This window comes from Diabrotica virgifera, chromosome 4 (genome assembly GCF_917563875.1).
Source record: "Diabrotica virgifera virgifera chromosome 4, PGI_DIABVI_V3a".
Classification (NCBI taxonomy): domain Eukaryota; kingdom Metazoa; phylum Arthropoda; class Insecta; order Coleoptera; family Chrysomelidae; genus Diabrotica; species Diabrotica virgifera.
This window is the reverse complement of record NC_065446.1, coordinates 105,332,444-105,349,988: the sequence shown is the minus strand read 5'-3', so window position 1 is coordinate 105,349,988 and position 17,545 is coordinate 105,332,444. Positions and strand designations below refer to the sequence as shown.

General features: G+C 34.2%; 1 protein-coding gene across 2 annotated transcripts in view; it reads right to left on the bottom strand.

Annotated features, from left to right (window-relative positions):
• The window catches only part of LOC114328120 (uncharacterized), a 259,872-nt gene that overhangs the window by 80,769 nt on the left and 161,558 nt on the right, over positions 1-17,545 (bottom strand). For both annotated transcript variants that reach the window (XM_028276894.2, XM_028276895.2), the window contains exon 5: positions 6,917-7,196. In XM_028276894.2, the coding sequence (XP_028132695.1) occupies positions 6,917-7,196 (280 nt within the window). The remainder of the gene's footprint in view (positions 1-6,916; positions 7,197-17,545) is intronic.

The window sequence follows — 17,545 nt, the reverse complement described above, 5'->3', positions numbered from 1 at the left end:
CAGTAGCAACCGAGGTACTTAATAAATTATGTAGCACGAATTTTGTCCAATTCTTAATTAGTCATGTTTCATAAAACAACAGGGGCTATCTTTTGTCTTACATTAAAATGGCCCCATATGACTTCCATTCTTTGTCGTGTTTCATAAAATGGCTTCCATGCGTGGGGCTGTTTCATAAAATTAATTGTGTTTCATAAAAATGGCGCGCAACGTGCGAGCTATATCTTTTGTCTAATTCTTATTAGCTTGTCTTACACAAAAATGACGCAGCCAACCTGGGACATCTTACTCTTAATTAGCATTCTATAGTATTTTCTATCTATCTTTTAGCATATTTGATTCTAGTTACATTTTATTTGCCTTCGTTCGATCGTAGTGCTTACGATCAGCTGTAACCCATATTTTTACGCGGCAAGAGACCTCGAGTCGTCCGCATAGCACAGCAAATCTTCGGAATGGGACGTTTCGGCGTCGCCGTTTCGGCGTGGCCATTTCGGCGTGGCCGTTTGGGCGTAGAGCCGTTTCGGCGTAGGCCGTTTCGGCGTAGGCCGTTTCGGCGTCGGCCATTTCGGCGTCAGAAATTTTATTTTAGTTGACTAAATACCTACATTGAGGTTTATTGGTCAGGCAATTTTTTGGAAAAAAATCTTTTAATATAGTTATTTAAATACATTGGAGTTCATTGGTCACACAATTTTAACATTAATGGTCAAGTAGAAAAATAAACTAAATATATTTCTTTTATAAACATTTTGTTATATTTTATTCTGCAAATACCTATATTGGATTTTTTATTAATGCATATTAATAATAATTGCTGTTCTCTTAATTGTCCCAGAGCTAATTAGATGATAACTGACATTTTTCAACTTTAATTAGACATACATTATATGGTATATAGACGGAGAATTTTAATATTGTTAAACTAAAATAAAATATTCATTTTTCCAAAATCTTGTTTATTCATTTATTTATATATAATATCTACAGCTAGAAGCCAATTACAGATATTACATTAACTATGAGCTAAATAACAAGCACACACACATAAGTATAAAATTGACATATACAAATCTACCATTAATATTAAAATTTTGTGATCAATGGACTCCAATGTATCTACTTAAATAACTATATTAAAAGATTTTTTTCAAAATAATGTCTTACTAATAGACTCCAATGTAGGTATTTAGTCAACTAAAATAAAATCTCTGACGCCGAAATGGCCGACGCCGAAACGGCCTACGCCGAAACGGCTCTACGCCCAAACGGCCACGCCGAAATGGCCACGCCGAAACGGCGACGCCGAAATGTCCTAGACCCGCAAATCTTCGATCTCAGCCGTCAGCCGATGCTCTGGCCGACCGGCGAAAATCCTATTCGATTACGAGGGTATGACAAACAGTTGTTGAATTTTTACCCCGTTGCATTTGGTATAATTTTGTGTTTGATTTATGAAAATAAATACAATTATTTTCAAATTTTATTATTTTTTTGTTTGTAACTTACCTACTCAGCAATGTCTCACGATCAAGAGGAAGGATAATTTATTGTTTGTGTTTATGTTTTACAATGTTTTGTAAAAAATGTTTTTTCGTTAAAATAACGAAGAAAACTAAAACTTTTTTTTGTAATTGATTAAATAGAAACATTCAGCAATTTAAATTTTAGACAATAACCTTTTTTGTCTAAAACAACGTAATTCAAATTAATTTTCATTTTTTTGTCGTTAATATTTTCATTTTCGACTTTAACTTATTTTTGAATAACGATTTTTAAATATTTTCTTATCATTTAACAGATTAACTATTAGGTAAAGCTTATATATTTTGTTTTGCCATTTTGTTTACGTATTTTTTGGAATCTGTTAAGATGTTCGACGGATTAATAATCTGTTAGGATTGAAAATTATTTTTTTTTTGAGTTATTTTGTGTTACGGTCCGAAATTTTTGTTTATTTTTTCTTATTTTTTGTAGGAGATCAGCTTGATAAACGTCGTTTTGTCTTTAATAGCGAACTTTCCTATAAGTCAAAGTTTTTAGTATGGTAGATTGTAGTACTTATTTTATTTTTTCTTACATCAGTATGTGTGGTCTAAATTTTTGTTTTCTTAAGAGATTTTCTGAAAATTTTCAGGGCTTACAGTCTTTTAAGAGATTTTAGTTTCGATGGTAATTTCCATTAGGAATTTACACGTTCGATAATTATTTCCCAAAGGTGGGGTAGATACACTCTACACGTTCGGTATATTAGTTTCGATGGTGGACTTTCGAAAGAAGTCTACACGTTCGATATTTTGGTTCGATGCAAGTTCGTCTGACATTCTTGGCAATCGATTTTGTTTGAGTTGTTATTAGAACAAATTTTTGGGTATAGCCCACAGCCTATGTTGTGTTTGTTTGTTAGTCAACTCACCTTATGTTTGGACCACATTGTTATTTTTTGTACTACATTAGATTGACTCAGAAGGAACTAATACTGTTCTTTATTTTATTTTACTTTTTTTTTAAGTTTTGCCGACGGATGGTAAACATTTTTTTTGCTTTTGGTTTGCTTTGGTTTGCTATTGCTTATGGGGCCTATGAGTTCCGATTTTTTTGTTGTTAGGAGTTGTTGTTTGGCAGTGTGAATGACCAGACACTGGGGAAGCTTAGGGATTTCATTTGGGATAAACTCGGCAGTTGACCCGTCGGAATGAGAAGTCATTCATGGTTGCAATTCAGCAATAGATCCGGTGCTTTTAGGAATTCTTGCGCTCTGTTGGTAAACTTATCACAAGCATGTCTTTGAATCCAACCAGTTTGTGAAAATGTTTTGCTGTTCAGTTATTTTTTGTATGTGTAAAATCACAATTTTTATTTTTGGACAGGACCGTAATCGACTATTTTAAATCTGTTTTGTTGTGAAGAATAGTTCTTAAAGTATTCTTTATTTCCTTTTAGTTTTTGATTTTATCGTTTCCTTTGACTGCTTGCTTATTTCTTTCGTTTATTTTCTTTTTTATTCTGTTTACGCCTTTGCGTACTTCAGCTTCGATATTTTTATTTGTCCGTGTTAGAGGAAAAGTTACACTTAGGTGAACTTTGTCCTATTTATTGTAAATATTTGTATATAGTTTAGTCAGATTTAAGTTCTTGCTACCCCGACCAAACTTTTTGTTGCTTTTAAGGGTGTTAGTAAAACTTAGTCTCATTTTAATTTTCTATATCTTTGGTGGAATATGGTTATTTTTTTTTGTTGTGTATCCCGGAATATTAGACACTACTGATCATGTAACTACCCGATTAAGACTTACCGAAAATGTACCTATTATTAGGCGAGTGATAACGCGTTAGATATCATCTATTCTGGTTATCACAACTAATCTAAACATCCACCACCCTTTTTGTAAATATCTTTGTCCAGTTTCCAACGATAGTTTAGCTCTTAAGAACTAGAATGGTTCGTAAACTATCGGTAACTCCTTTTTTTGTGTGTATGTGTGTTTGTTTTTTTTGATAACAGCTTATAGCGTTATCAAACTATGTTGTCCCTGGTGTTAGTCGTAAATGAAAGACTTTACGCATCCAAACAACATGGTAATTTTTTTATGGTGTTAGTCAGGGATGAGATACTCCTATGCATCCATTATATGTTGTTCTTGGTGTTAGTCGTAAATGAAAGACTTTACGCATCCAAAACAACATGGTATTTTTTTTATGGTGTTAGTCATGGATGAGATACTCCTATGCATCCATTATATGTTGTCCTTGGTGTTAGTCGTAAATGAAAGACTTTACGCATCCAAAACAAGGACAACATGTTATTTTTTTATGGCGTTAATGATGTATATCATCATTATTCGTATGTTATTCGTGGTGTTAGTCAAGGTTGAAAGAAACCTCTGCTTCCGAAAAAACGATAACATACCTTGGCTAGATTTTTGTTGATGATGACGCAGAGCGTCGTCGTCGTTTTTTTGTGCGTTATTTTGTTAACGATGACGCGCAGTGCGGTCGTATTGTACGATCACGATTGAGTTTATTTGAGCTTAAGATGACGTGTAGCGTTATTGTATTTTATGTTTTCGTTTTTGTCGATGAGTTGTGTAGTGTATTTGTTAGCGTGAGCCTAAGGTCTCTGAGCAATTACACGACGAATTAGTTATTTGTGTTTTGGGACAACACTGTCGTGTTGTCATTACTGAAATATTTTAGAGGTCTTGAGCCAACGAACCGTTCCTGGAGTCGACTCGTCAAGTCGAATGTCCAGTTTTTTTTTTTGTTTTAAGATTGCATTAGGTTAATCTTTTTTTGTTTTGACCGTTTCATTTTTTTTTGGTGTTTGGTTCCGATTTCAAACTGGTTTGCACGACGTTGAAATCGTGGGGGAGGCAGTGAAACACGCTGAAAGTCCTCCGTCTAAATATTTGAAAATTCCGACTCAGTTTAAAGTTGTACACTTTCGCTACACCCTGTATATCGATCTTCCGCATAATGCAGAGTATGGCGTTATCCACTTCTCACGGGTTTGGGATGCTTGGTTTCGTTGTTCGTACAATTCTTTGAAAATTGGTGTACAAAGGTGCCCCAAATTGTTTATATCCTACAAAATTGTAAACGGAATATTTTTCAAAGAGGTTCCACGTTAAGTAGGGACTCAGAGTATTAAAAGGTTTTTATGATATTTACAGTTTTGGTTTGTCGGTTATGTGTTCGTCGGTATATCCAAATAGCTAGAGGAAGAACCCCTGCTATGCTCTAGACTGTTGCAGTCTAGAAGATGAAAGATTTTTATGACTTTCTCAGACACAAATTTATTGAGGGTTGTATTAGAGCAGGAAGGATTAGTCGATTGCTTTTTCAGCTCTTAAATATTGGTTCTAAAAACTAACTGTAATTGTATGAGTGATTCATCGCATTTCGTGTAAACTCGAGAGATTTTGTTATTGCGAAGTTTAAGTACTTGTAATTGGTTGAAGGTAGGACCATCATGGCGTTCGAGGGATGTCTTGAGAGTTTTTTCTGACCATTTGATTGGTAGGGAAATATCTGGTATGATTCCTATTGGTCTAAGTAGGAAGTCACTTTTTTTGGGAGAGGAACCCAAGTTTTAGAAGGATCGAGTTAGCGGTCCTAGAAGGAGTTCCGTATAGGCTATCATCATGTTCAGTTGAGTTCAGTAGAAGCCGTCATCATGTAGAGTTGAGTTCCACCAGGGCCATAATCGAGTTAAGTTGAGTTTTGGTTCCCTTAGGGCCATCGTCATGGAGTTGAGTTCCATTAAGTGTTTCGGAATGTAGTTTCCCAGCCGGCTAGGTTAATTCCAGCCCGGTGAATGTGATGGTGTATCGTGAACTCCGGCGATTTTCCCGCTGTTTCTAAGCAAATCGTCGTTATCATTTTATACCAATTTTGGTATCCACTAATTTCATTTAAGCAGTCAGAATAAGAAGTAGGAGAGAAGAGTTTCAATTTTTTCATTGCTATGTTTAACAGTGCAGTTAAAACATGTAGTATGCTCACATATTTTATTTTGGTCAAAGTTTAACGAACTTTTAAACTATTTATCTTCAAGTGAAAGCTGAATTTTTCTATAATAATGTTTGTTTATAAACAATGTACTGTTTGCTGTTTGCTGTAATTAACGACAGTGAAGTAAGTGTTTCGCGAGTGCAATAGCGCCTTGGACTTTCGAATCAAGCTACGAGGAAGAAGCCAGGACACTAATTGTTAAGGTATAATTTTTATATTTGTAAAACTGTTCGTTTCATCTTTGATTAATTGGTAATCTGGTCTCTAATTATAACAGAGAGATCAGAGATTAATTTTTTGTTTTTAATAAATAATGTTTGATTTTCAATATATAATTTATTTTCTTCCCTTGTCTCTTGAATCGTAAGAACGATAAAACATTGACTGAGTATATAATTTTGAGTATAAAGTAAAGGAGGTAAGTTACGTTATAATATTCTGTATATTATGTATATTTTTTTTGACTATTTTCTGTTTTATTTTGATTTAATACCATTTTTCTTTTAATATTTGTTTTTTTTTGTATAAAGTTTGGTTTCCCTTAGGTAACCAATGGCGCCCAATATTTTATTTTTTTTTATTTTTTTATTTCACATCCTTATTTCGATTTTTCTATCTTTCTAATTTTTCTAAGCTAATAAGAGTATATCATAACATCTATTAAAGAATCCACTCCCTAAAATCTCTGAGACAGTAGCAACCGAGGTACTTAATAAATTATGTAGCACGAATTTTGTCCAATTCTTAATTAGTCATGTTTCATAAAACAACAGGGGCTATCTTTTGTCTTACATTAAAATGGCCCCATATGACTTCCATTCTTTGTCGTGTTTCATAAAATGGCTTCCATGCGTGGGGCTGTTTCATAAAATTAATTGTGTTTCAGTAGTATATATTATATTAGTAGGAGTTGTTCAGCAGAGCTTTCCATAATGACAGTGTTATCTGCATTTCTTATGTTGTTAATATTTTTTCCGTTAATTATTATTCCTTCACTTTCAGATAGTAATGTTTCTTCAAAAATGGAATCACTTATACTTTGAATAGAAATGGTGATATAATACATCCTTGCCTAACTCCCCTTCTGATTTCAATTTCTGAACTGGGTTCGTTATCTATTACAATGTGTGTTTTTGATTCCAGTAAAGATTTGTTATTATTCGTACCTAAGTCCCTTTTGTCTGTGTTTTTTGTACCTATTTAGAATTTGGACTAATTTTTCATGCCTTACTTTGTCAAATGCGAATAATACTTAAGGCAGCCCAATTTCTACAAAAAGATGTAATTACCACTGAGAAACAAAGATATATTATAATTTCTTCGGTATATTTTGCCACTCTCCGTTTATCTTATTAAATCAAGGTTAAAATATTGAAATAACACACTCATTAGAATCACTTACCAGCATACTGAGGAATCTGTGGAGGCATCTGATTTGATTGATGTCCGATCCAATTGGGTTGTCCTTGCATGGCCGGTAATTGGGGCACGTACGGTTGAAGGGGGGACTCGTACTGCAATCTGGGGTTGACGTTCATGCTTCCGCTCGAATGCATGTAATCAGCTGTTTCGGGGGAATTGCGCTGGATGGATGGTGTGAGGATTGGGGGCTGGTCACGGGGAAGTTGGGGTTGTTGCAGGTACATGTTTTGTTGGGGGATGGGAAGCTGCGGTTGTTGAATCTGAAAAAAAGAACTTGTATCATTATAAATATATATATTTTTTTAAAATTTATCTAGACAAGAAACTGTAAGAGCACTAATCTTTCCCATAGCCACATATGCCCCCGGAACGTTGACTCTGAAAATAGCTGACAAAAATAAAATAGAAGCTTTTGAGAGGTATCTAGGTATTCCGCCACAAGTTAAAAATATCCTGGATTGAACATGATCTTGCATGAGAAATTGAGGGTTTATACCGAAGCGTTCCTAAAAGAATACCATATAGCGACCAAAAATCATAGAGACGATAGTTACTTTTGCTCTTGCGATGGCAAGTGTTTCAATTCTAAAAATAAAGAAACAACTCAGTAATCCTGATTTACCATCTGCTAAACGACCTGTATCTCATGGACCAGCAATATCCATTCCTCCGCCTTTTCTTCACACCATCAAACAGCAATCATCTAATGAACGTTCAATCGAAAATACCGATGAAGACGAATTCAATCTTGATATAGACTAACCTCAACAGTTTATCCAAGCTGAACTAAATGACTTAGTGCTGCACAAATCTTAAGACTCAAAGATAAAAACCTGTTACCTCCAGTAATTACATGCCGCGGTATAGGCATCGTGAAAAAGAGTTCGCGCAATATTTTTACCAAGACACTGGTGTATTTTAATAATATTCCTGAAATAGTCATGGAACTCAATAATTACGATTCCACATCATGGCGGTTATTTATTGATTCTTCTAAGAGAAGTCTGAAGAGGGTCTTGTTACACAATGGTAATACTTATACCTCGGTGCCTGTTGCTCATTCCTAGAGAATTGGCAACTCTGTGGAGATCTGAAGATATTATCCATGTTTTTGGGTCAGCAGTCTGGAATAACAGAGTATCCATATTTTTTTTGTGAGTGGGACAGTCGAGCACGAAATTTACAGTACATTAAGAAGGAATGGCTACTCAGAGGAAGATTTATACCGGGACAAACAAATGTGCATCGTTATGCATTAGTTGACCCAAAATTAGTTTTTTGTCTCCCCTTTAGGCTATTAATTATGTACTTTAGAAAGGAACTACAACGTTAACGGGGTTTTATTGTTTCATATGGTCAATAGACGTCTAAATATGATAAAACCGCGGAGTGCTACCATTTAAAGGGGTGCGTTTTTGAAAAAGGGGTGAATTAGTCCCTTGGCACAGGGTGAATTAGGGTGAGTTCTATGCAATGTTGGTACAAACACGTCTACAGAAAAATTTTACGTCTTTACAAAAATATATTAAAAAAAAATAAAACAAAAACACGAAAGACGGCAATTTTGTTTCTTGCCCCATAACTTTTTTCCGCGGAGATACAGGTATGCAAAGGCATTGCTTCAAAGAAATAAAAATTTCATCCTTCCTCTTTAAAATGACGTTCGGTAGAGATCTCTTCTAGGATTTACAGTGTCCAAAATATGATTTTTCAAAGTTCGCCACTCACAGCGATTTAGGGCCATTTTCCTTGCTATTTCTCAAACATTGTTCTGTAACTTTTTTCTACGAAACTTTAGGTAGATTCAATAGTACATTTAATAGGAACAAAAGTCAATTACGTTTAAAATGGTCTATTGCTATTGTAAAAGTCTGTATGACCATTTTTAAGCAATATATGGTTTTTCAGAGTTATATACTTTCAATGATTTTTGATATATTTTACAATTATTTTTAAATTTCCCATTATAACTTTTTTCTTGTTCATTTAGGTATATACATCGTCAAATAAAAAAGAAAGTTTATTTTCTTTGCTTTAACATGATATATTTATAGGATAATTTTTAAACAAGATATGCTTTTTCAAAGTGTGACATATACATATGTAATATCTCGCACTAAGTTAGAACCATATTGAAAACGTTTTTAGTATTAACTTTATAAAAAAAAATTATTCTTTACAAAATGCTCTGCATAGTCTAAAACCTAATATGCAATCATCAGATATACAATTTTCTTAATAATATACGAGGTATGTTAAAAATATGAATTTAGCTCAAGAGTAAAGTACCTTTATATTTCACAATATCGAAAAGTGTTATTAAGAAAAGTTATTTGAAATTAAAAAATATGTTATAATATACATTTATATTCTTCTAATTGAAAAAAATAAAAAATTTCAAATTTTTTCTCAAATTACGGATACCCTTGGATATCCTACGGATATATTAGAAAAATAGTCCTAGAATTTTTTACAATACACCATTTTAAGGTCAAGAAAATAAGCTTTATTTTTTATTATATACCTAAATGCACAAAACAGTTATAAGGAAAAAATTAAAAAATAATTGTAAAATATACAAAAATCATTTTTGAAAAACCATAACTTGCTTAAAAATAGTTGTACAACCTTATACAATAGACTATTTTAAAGGTAATTAACTTCTCTTCCTATTAAAATGTATCATTGCATATGCCTAAGGTAGCGTAGAAAACAGTTAGAGAACAATGTTTGCGAAATAACAAGAAATTGCAGTGAGCGGCGAACTTTGAAAAATCATATTTCGGAAACCGTAAATCCTTGAGGCTTCTTCTAAACGACATTTTAAAGAGGAAGGATGGATTTTTTTTTCTAGGAAGCAATGGCTATATCTCAGTGAAAAAAGTTATGGGGCAAAAAACAAAAATTGCTTTCTTTCGTGTTTTTTTTTTTGGTTTTTTTAATATATTTTTATAAAAAACCTATTTTTGATTTTAAAATGGTGATATTTCGATGGTAAATTTAACCTGGAACAATTTTTCTGTAGACGTTTTTGTACCAAAAGTGCATAAGACTCACCCTAATTCACCCTGTGCCTAGTGACTAATTCACCCCTTTCTCAAAAACGCACCCCTTTAAATGGCAGCACTCCGCGGTTTTTCCATATTTAGAGGTCCATTAACCATATGAAACAATAAAACCCCGTTAACGTTGTATTGTAGTTCCTTTTAGCTCTCTTATTTTGAACATAATCAATAGCCTACTTCATATAAAGTTAGGATTGATGAATTAGTTTGTTAAAGCTTTAAATAAACAAGGTGCAGTAAATATGTGCGCCTCAAATTTCCTGCTCTTTCTGAAGCTCAATTTAAAGAAAGAATTTTTGTAAGCCCTCAAATTTGAACCTTAAAATCGGACAGATTGTTCCAGAATACAACGACTTAGGATGAATCTGAAACCTGAAGCTCTTTCGTCATAGACGATTTCTTAGTACACAAATCTCCACACTACATCACTACAGAGAAATTGTAGCTAGCGTGGTCAAAAATTATAAAAAACTAGGATCCAATATGAGCATCAAACTTCATTTTCTGGATTCGCACGTTGAGTATTTCTCCAAAAATCTTGGAGCTGAGAGTGAGGAACAGGGGGAGAGGTTCGTTCCATCAAGGCCTAAATGAGATAAAGAGACGTTCCCTAGGAAGATGGTATTTTAGAATGATGGCGAATTACTGCTGGACCTTCAAGAGAGACTCGCTCACAAAAATCCACAATAATAAAACTACAAAACGCAGTGTTCACGGAAAAAGAGTAATTTTTTTTAATAAAAGAAATTTGTTAAATAAACTAACGATTATCTATAGATTATATACGGTCGGAAAAATGAAAGAATACCCATAAACGAACATATAAAACACGCTGTATATTCCTGTCACCGTATCACAAAGAAAATTGTCCAGTGCAAGTACATGTAACAATAATTATTACATGTACTTGCGCTGGCCAATTTTTTGTGTGACACGGTGACAGGAAAATACGGCGTGTTTGATATGTTCGTTCATGGGTATTCTTTCATTTTTCCTACTGTAGATAATCGTTAACGGTAACTATAAATTATACTGCATTATTTTTTATGAATTACTCATTTTTGCAGTGTAATTTTCTATTGAATATAGTTTCAATAAATATTTTCTCAGTATTTTTGGCAGTTTCTATGAAAAATTTCAAACACACTTTCACTGAAAACCTTGACATCGTGGAAAAAACTAAGCACAGAATCGTGATCAGCACACCCCGTAAACCCCATTAACTATCATCATCATAACTAGTGCTACAGCCCTATGAAAGAGCCTCGACCTTCCTAAGTCTATTATGTATATACATTGCCAACCGTTGCCAGTTTGCTGCGCCTATTTTTCTCCCATCCTCATCTACACCATCCTTCCATCTGAGTTTTGGCCTACCCCTATTTCTACTTCCCACAGGTTGTGACATAAGGATTCTTCTAGGAGGGTTGTTCTGCTGTGATCTTGCTAGATGTCCTGCCCATCTTAGTCTTGCTATTCTTATAAGATATACTACGTCTTTACCACTAAATTTTTGTTTATAATAATAATAGTCTCCCCTTTTATACCGCTCACGTGGCTTTGGGAGTATAGCAGGGTAGTCTGCTATATCTAGGGCCTACGGTATACAAGGAAGGTAACAGGGCCAGTGCTACGCTTCAACCGCCTATTATTACCCCTGGTTTTACCCAAGGTACTAATTTTATTCAGGCTGAGTCGACCTGGGGCCTATAAACATTTTAAAAATGTCTAGTTGTTCTTGCCGGCGGTAGGATTTGAACTCTGGACCACCGGCACGCTAGCCTAGCACACTACCACTTGACTACGCCGGCCCATTTTTGTTTATATCTATGCTATACCTCGTAGTTGTACTTCCTCCTCCAAACACCATTTTCACAGATACCACCGAATATTCCTCTCAGGATCCTTCGTTCAAATATAAGCAGAAGGTTTTCATCTGCCTTGGAGATGGTCCATGCCTCTGATCCATGTCAACACTGGTTGTATAAGGGTTTTGTATATAGTTATTTTTGTTTTTTGGCTTAAGTTTCTGCTTTTCATATGTCTACTCAGTCCAAAATAGCATTTGTTTGCTAGGATTATCCTTCGCTTAATTTCTTCCGTCATGACGTTCTCCTTGGTGATCAGGGAGCCTAAGTATGTGAATTTGTCCACCACTTCAAAGGTAGAGTTATCAACCGTGAATTGGTGACCGATGTTTCTGACTCTATGGTTGGGTGTTGATTTCATCATCTTAGTTTTCTCCTCGTTTACTTGCAGGACCAAATTTTTTGAGAAGGTAGTATACATTTCTTCTAGCTTGCGTGTTATGCGGGCAACTAGGTCCACATCATCTGCATATGCCAAAATTTGGGATGATTTATTAAAAATATTTCCTCTGTTGTCTATTCGGGCATCTCCGACTGCCTTTTCCAGGGCTATGTTGAAGAGGAGACACGCCAGCGCATCTCCCTGTCGCAGCCCAACATGCGTTTCAAACGCCTGTGATTGTTTGCCCTGTATTTCGACTTTGTAAACAACTTTACGCATTGTAGCCTTAACCAATCTTATTAGTTTATCAGGGATGTGGAATTCCATGGCTTCATACAATTTATTTCTTAGAACAATATCATAGGCCGATTTAAAATCTACGAAAAGATGGTATGTGTCGGTATTGAATTCATTAGTATTTTCCAGTATTTGCCTTAGCACAAAGATCTGGTCTGTTGTTGATCGACCAGGCCTAAAACCACTTTGATATTCTCCAAGAAGCTCCTCTGAATGTGCACTTAGGCGACTATATAAAATACTCGAAAATATTTTGTAGGCTGTATTAAGGAGGGTTATTCCCCTATAGTTTCTACATTCCAATTGGGAATTACCTTTCTGTGTAGTGGGCAAACGATTCCAATACACCACTCTTCCAGGATTTGTTCCTCATTCCAGGCTCTCAGTATTATTTTATATATTTGATTAGCCAGAGTAGCACCTCCATATTTAATAAGTTTCGCGGGTATACCATCACTTCCTGGAGATTTATTATTTTTTGATACTTCTTGAATTGATGGAGGCTCTAATGGTGTATTGTTGCTTGCTCCTGGGGGTGGTTGATTTTGATCTTCTACTTCGATAGTAAGTAGTTCTTTATAGTGTTCCACCCACCTTTTCAATATTTCTTCTTTTGTATTGCCCCATTAACTATAGGACACCTATTAAAATTAACACTTTTTTCATAAAAAAAAATATATTGTATGGTTGTGTAATTGAACGTACCCCTTTAATACCCCTTTATTGGCACACCTGTTACTATTTTTAAAATAGTCAATCGATCAAATCTAGTTATTCAAAAAGAAAATAAAAACTTTCATTAGGTGTTAACAACATAAAAGCTCTACCTGATTTACATATTTTATTTAGGACCCTTTTTATTACACACTGATAAAGGTATCAATATAAAAGGGTAATTAACGTTTACAAACACGTCACCACGTCGTAAATTGATAAAGAAATAATTGTTTTTGCATTTAATGGCCCTTTTGGTCTCGTGAATATAGAGCATACAAATAATGATATTTTTTAGGGGAGACCAGGGAAAGTTCTTGAAGATTTATTTCATATTAGGTACATGGGTAACGCAGTGCCGGATAAAGTGGCGGGCGAGCCGGGCGACTGCCCTGGGTGCCAAATTTTGAGGGGCGCCAAATTTTGAAGGACGCCGATATAAAAATTTTTTTTTTTTCATTCATTATTTTTTTTTTATTTTACATATTAACTTGGAACATTTTTGCTATTACATTGTTTGAATAATTCTAATATTATTTATCAGAAAAATATTTCTAGCTATAGTCAGAATTCACAACTCAAAAAAAAGATTAATAGACTAAAGCCAAAGCTCACTAATAAATATAATGCAACCTAAGAAATGTTATGGTTTTTATCACTCGTACAAAATTAATGCAAATTCTTTTTACGATCTAAAAAGGTTGTTCATTTTTTTGGGTCACTTGTCACGTAGGTATCACGTATGTCCACAATCTACTTTAAAAATGGACGAAGATCAAATTTTAAATTATCAACAAAATTATGAATAGTCAGTGATACTATATACCTACTGTCGTAAAACTTTTTGGTTGAATAATTTTGTCTTTCTGTAAATTTGCATTAACACTGGCGCGTGTGCTTTAAAGTGGAATAAAAAAAGTTTTGTAAAAAATATTGGTTGTGGAATTAATAAATTTTTATTATTTTCCCGTTACATAAATTTCGGTAAGTAGCGATCCATGTAATAAAAAAATAAATGAATAATTAAATTTATGGTAAGAAATCCTAATATTAACTTATTGCACATGGGGTCATGAGGAAAACGACGAGAATTTTGAACATTTGAAGTGATTTTTTAAATTTATTATTCTCATCGGTCTTAGTAATTAAATTTACCTATTCTTTCATTGTAAAGTGATTTATTTCTTCTTTTAAAAATTTTTTCTACCAATCTGGGTATGTAAGAATTAGGAATGACAAGTTCTTCTTCATATGAATGTATAGAAACCTATTTCGAATACTTTGTAAGCGTTAAGATGTTTTATTTTTTTTTTATTCATAAAAAACGGCGCGTCGTATGAAAAAAGGGTAAATTTTTTGTCACAAATTGAACAAGGAATTCCAAAATGATTTTTTATTTGAAACATCATTAAATCGTCAGTTTGTTAGAAAAATTACAACACCTCGTTTCTCGGAAACAAAACATTTGCGGACATACGTTTGTAGAGCAAACTGTCATCATTTTTTCATGCAGAATTATCCCTCAAAATTTGTCGCAATTATTTAGAAACACCCTGTATCCTTTCTAATTTCCAGTTTTCAGTGTATTCCTTCACTTAACCGTTCTCTGAAGGTCTTTCTGTTTTGCCAGTCCCCTTCCTGCAGATTTATCCTTTCCATTGCTTCGTCCACTTCACCTCTGAAAGATCTTCGGGTCTGCCTTTCTTTCTTCTTCCTATCGGGCTCCACTCTGTTATTCTGTTGATCCAACGGTTTTTTGTCTGCTTTTCTTCCTAACACATTCACGGACACGACTGTATATGCAGTCACTTACTCCATAAGAAGACATGGCTACATGTGAAGCGTGTCCGTGAATGTGTTAAGAAAACTTCTTAACCTGATCCGTACCAGGTTAATTCCTTTTGTTCTATGTAGTCTAATATTATCTGAGTTCATTTCCATTCTTTTTTTAATCTCTTTGTTATTTATTCTATATCTTTTTGTTGCTCTTAGCTTTAGCTGTTACTCACAGCTTTTCCTTAGGAATTCCATCTGTGTTGCTCTTTTTTGTTTTTGGTTTTCTTCACCCATAAGTCAGGATACTTCTTGTCATGGTGTGATATATTCTTCTTTTTGTTTTTATACTGATGTTCTTGTCCAACAATACCGGATTAATTTTCAAAATTTTCATATGCAGTCTCTTGTTTGTCCTAGTCTATGTTTTATAATATTATCTTCTTCAGTTGTTCCTTTGTTTGATATTATGAAACCTAAATACTCGTACTTGTCTGTTCCTTTGATTTGTTTACCTTCGTCTATTTCCATCTTATTCTTTTGTTACTGGTATACCCATTCCTTCGAACTTTCTTCTCCATGTTTTCACGGTTTTTTCCAGGAATATTTAAAATAGGATAGGGGATATGGAACAGCCCTGTAACAGTCCATTTTTCGTCTTAAATGGACTGCCTATTCTATTGCCCGTTTTGATAGCTACTTTGTTCATTTTGTTTAGTGCTTATACTGCTTTTATTAATATTCGTTGAACTTAGAGGTCTTCCATAGTTTCCCATAACCTTAGTTTTAGGTATCGAGGCATAGGCCTACTCATTATATAATAAAACAATGAATGATTTTCAATTGAATTTAGATGACTGTAGGTAGAGGCCAAGGATATGACAACAGCTCTAACATGAAGGGAAGAAATAAAGGTGTGTTTGCAAATAATATTCACCTTATTTTTTATGCTGTGGATCCCACTACCTCATATATTTTTTCTGTTTGTTGGCAATGTGCATTTATCTTTATCTTTTGTCTCGCTCCTTCGTTGCTTGAATTTCAAATACGCTCGTTATGCTATGCCATATGTTGCATCAGCTATAAATAATAACTGACTATTGTACTATTTTTTGATTGAATATCTTGTTACATAGTTCTTTATAATGAAATTTTGATTTTTTGCCTTTTTTACTATTTTTTATATTTGCAGTATATAATATTACGTATGAAAGGGCGCCAAATTTTGTTTTGCCCGGGGCGCTCAAAACCCTAGAACCGGCCCTGGGGTAACGACACGGAGTATAAGTAATAGGCACTTAGTCTTACTGTTTACCAATTTCCATAAAACTTTTTCTATCCGCTGGCTGGGAGCGTTTACTATGATTATAGGTCACGTCGTACACTCTGACGTCTCGGGGGACGATCGTATGTGTATGTTTTATGTGTGATTTACAAAAGTAGGAGATTATTTAAAATATTACTATTCATTTTGTGCTAATGTATCAATACATAATTTTAACAAAATGAGAAAAGTGCTCCGCACAAGATATTTGAAGTTGGAGCTAATTAAGGCTTAGGTTGGCTAGGTGCTACGTTTTCTCGACTTTGTTTTATGGAATACAAGCTTGGACCTTGAATGGGGAATCAATGAAAAAACTAGAATCACTCGAGCTGTGGGTGTACAGAAGAATTCTGAAAATTTCTTGGCCAGACACGTCACAAACAAAGAGGTTCTGAGAAAGATGAGTAAAGAAATGGAAATCTTAAATACCATCAAAACAAGAAAATTAGAATATCACGGATATATTACACGTGAAGAGAGATACAACTTGCTCCAATTGATTATGCAGGGAAATATTCAACGAAAAAGAAGCATACTGAGACGCAGAATATTGTGGCTGCGCAAACTGAGAGAATGGTACGGATGTACATCAAATGAACTTTTCAGAGCAGCCGTCTGTAAAGTCCGAATAGCTATGATAATTGGCGACCTCCGTCGCGGAGATGGCACTTAAAGAAGAAGATCAATACATTAATAGAAGTTTGCTATAAATACTCTCTATGCGGTAGAAAATGTCTGATATAATACCTACATAAATATAGAAAAATACGAAGAGATTTTAAGGCTTACAGCCGAAGTGTGACGTCACGACTTTCATATTGTTATTTGTAAACAAAGGTTGAAACGCCAGGATTTGCCCAATCTCAAGATTTTTAATTCCTAGAAAGTCGAAATTTTGCTTCCTCTGCTGCTTTTCTGCTTATGTAGGTATACTTAGTGTTTTAACCACCAGTGTGTTGAATACCACCCTAATTCGGTCTTAAATTTCTATGAAATATAGTTTTTTGGTGATATTCACCAAGCAAAGGTTAGGAAATTTTGTGAACCATTGTATTTTGTATAATAAAATTTTCTTGCTTTGCCCCGAATTGTAAACACTCTAGTGAAAGAGGGATATGTAGATTCTTTGTGTTTCCAAAGGATCTGGTTGAAAAGAAGAGGAGGATTTCATTACTAAGGTAATAAA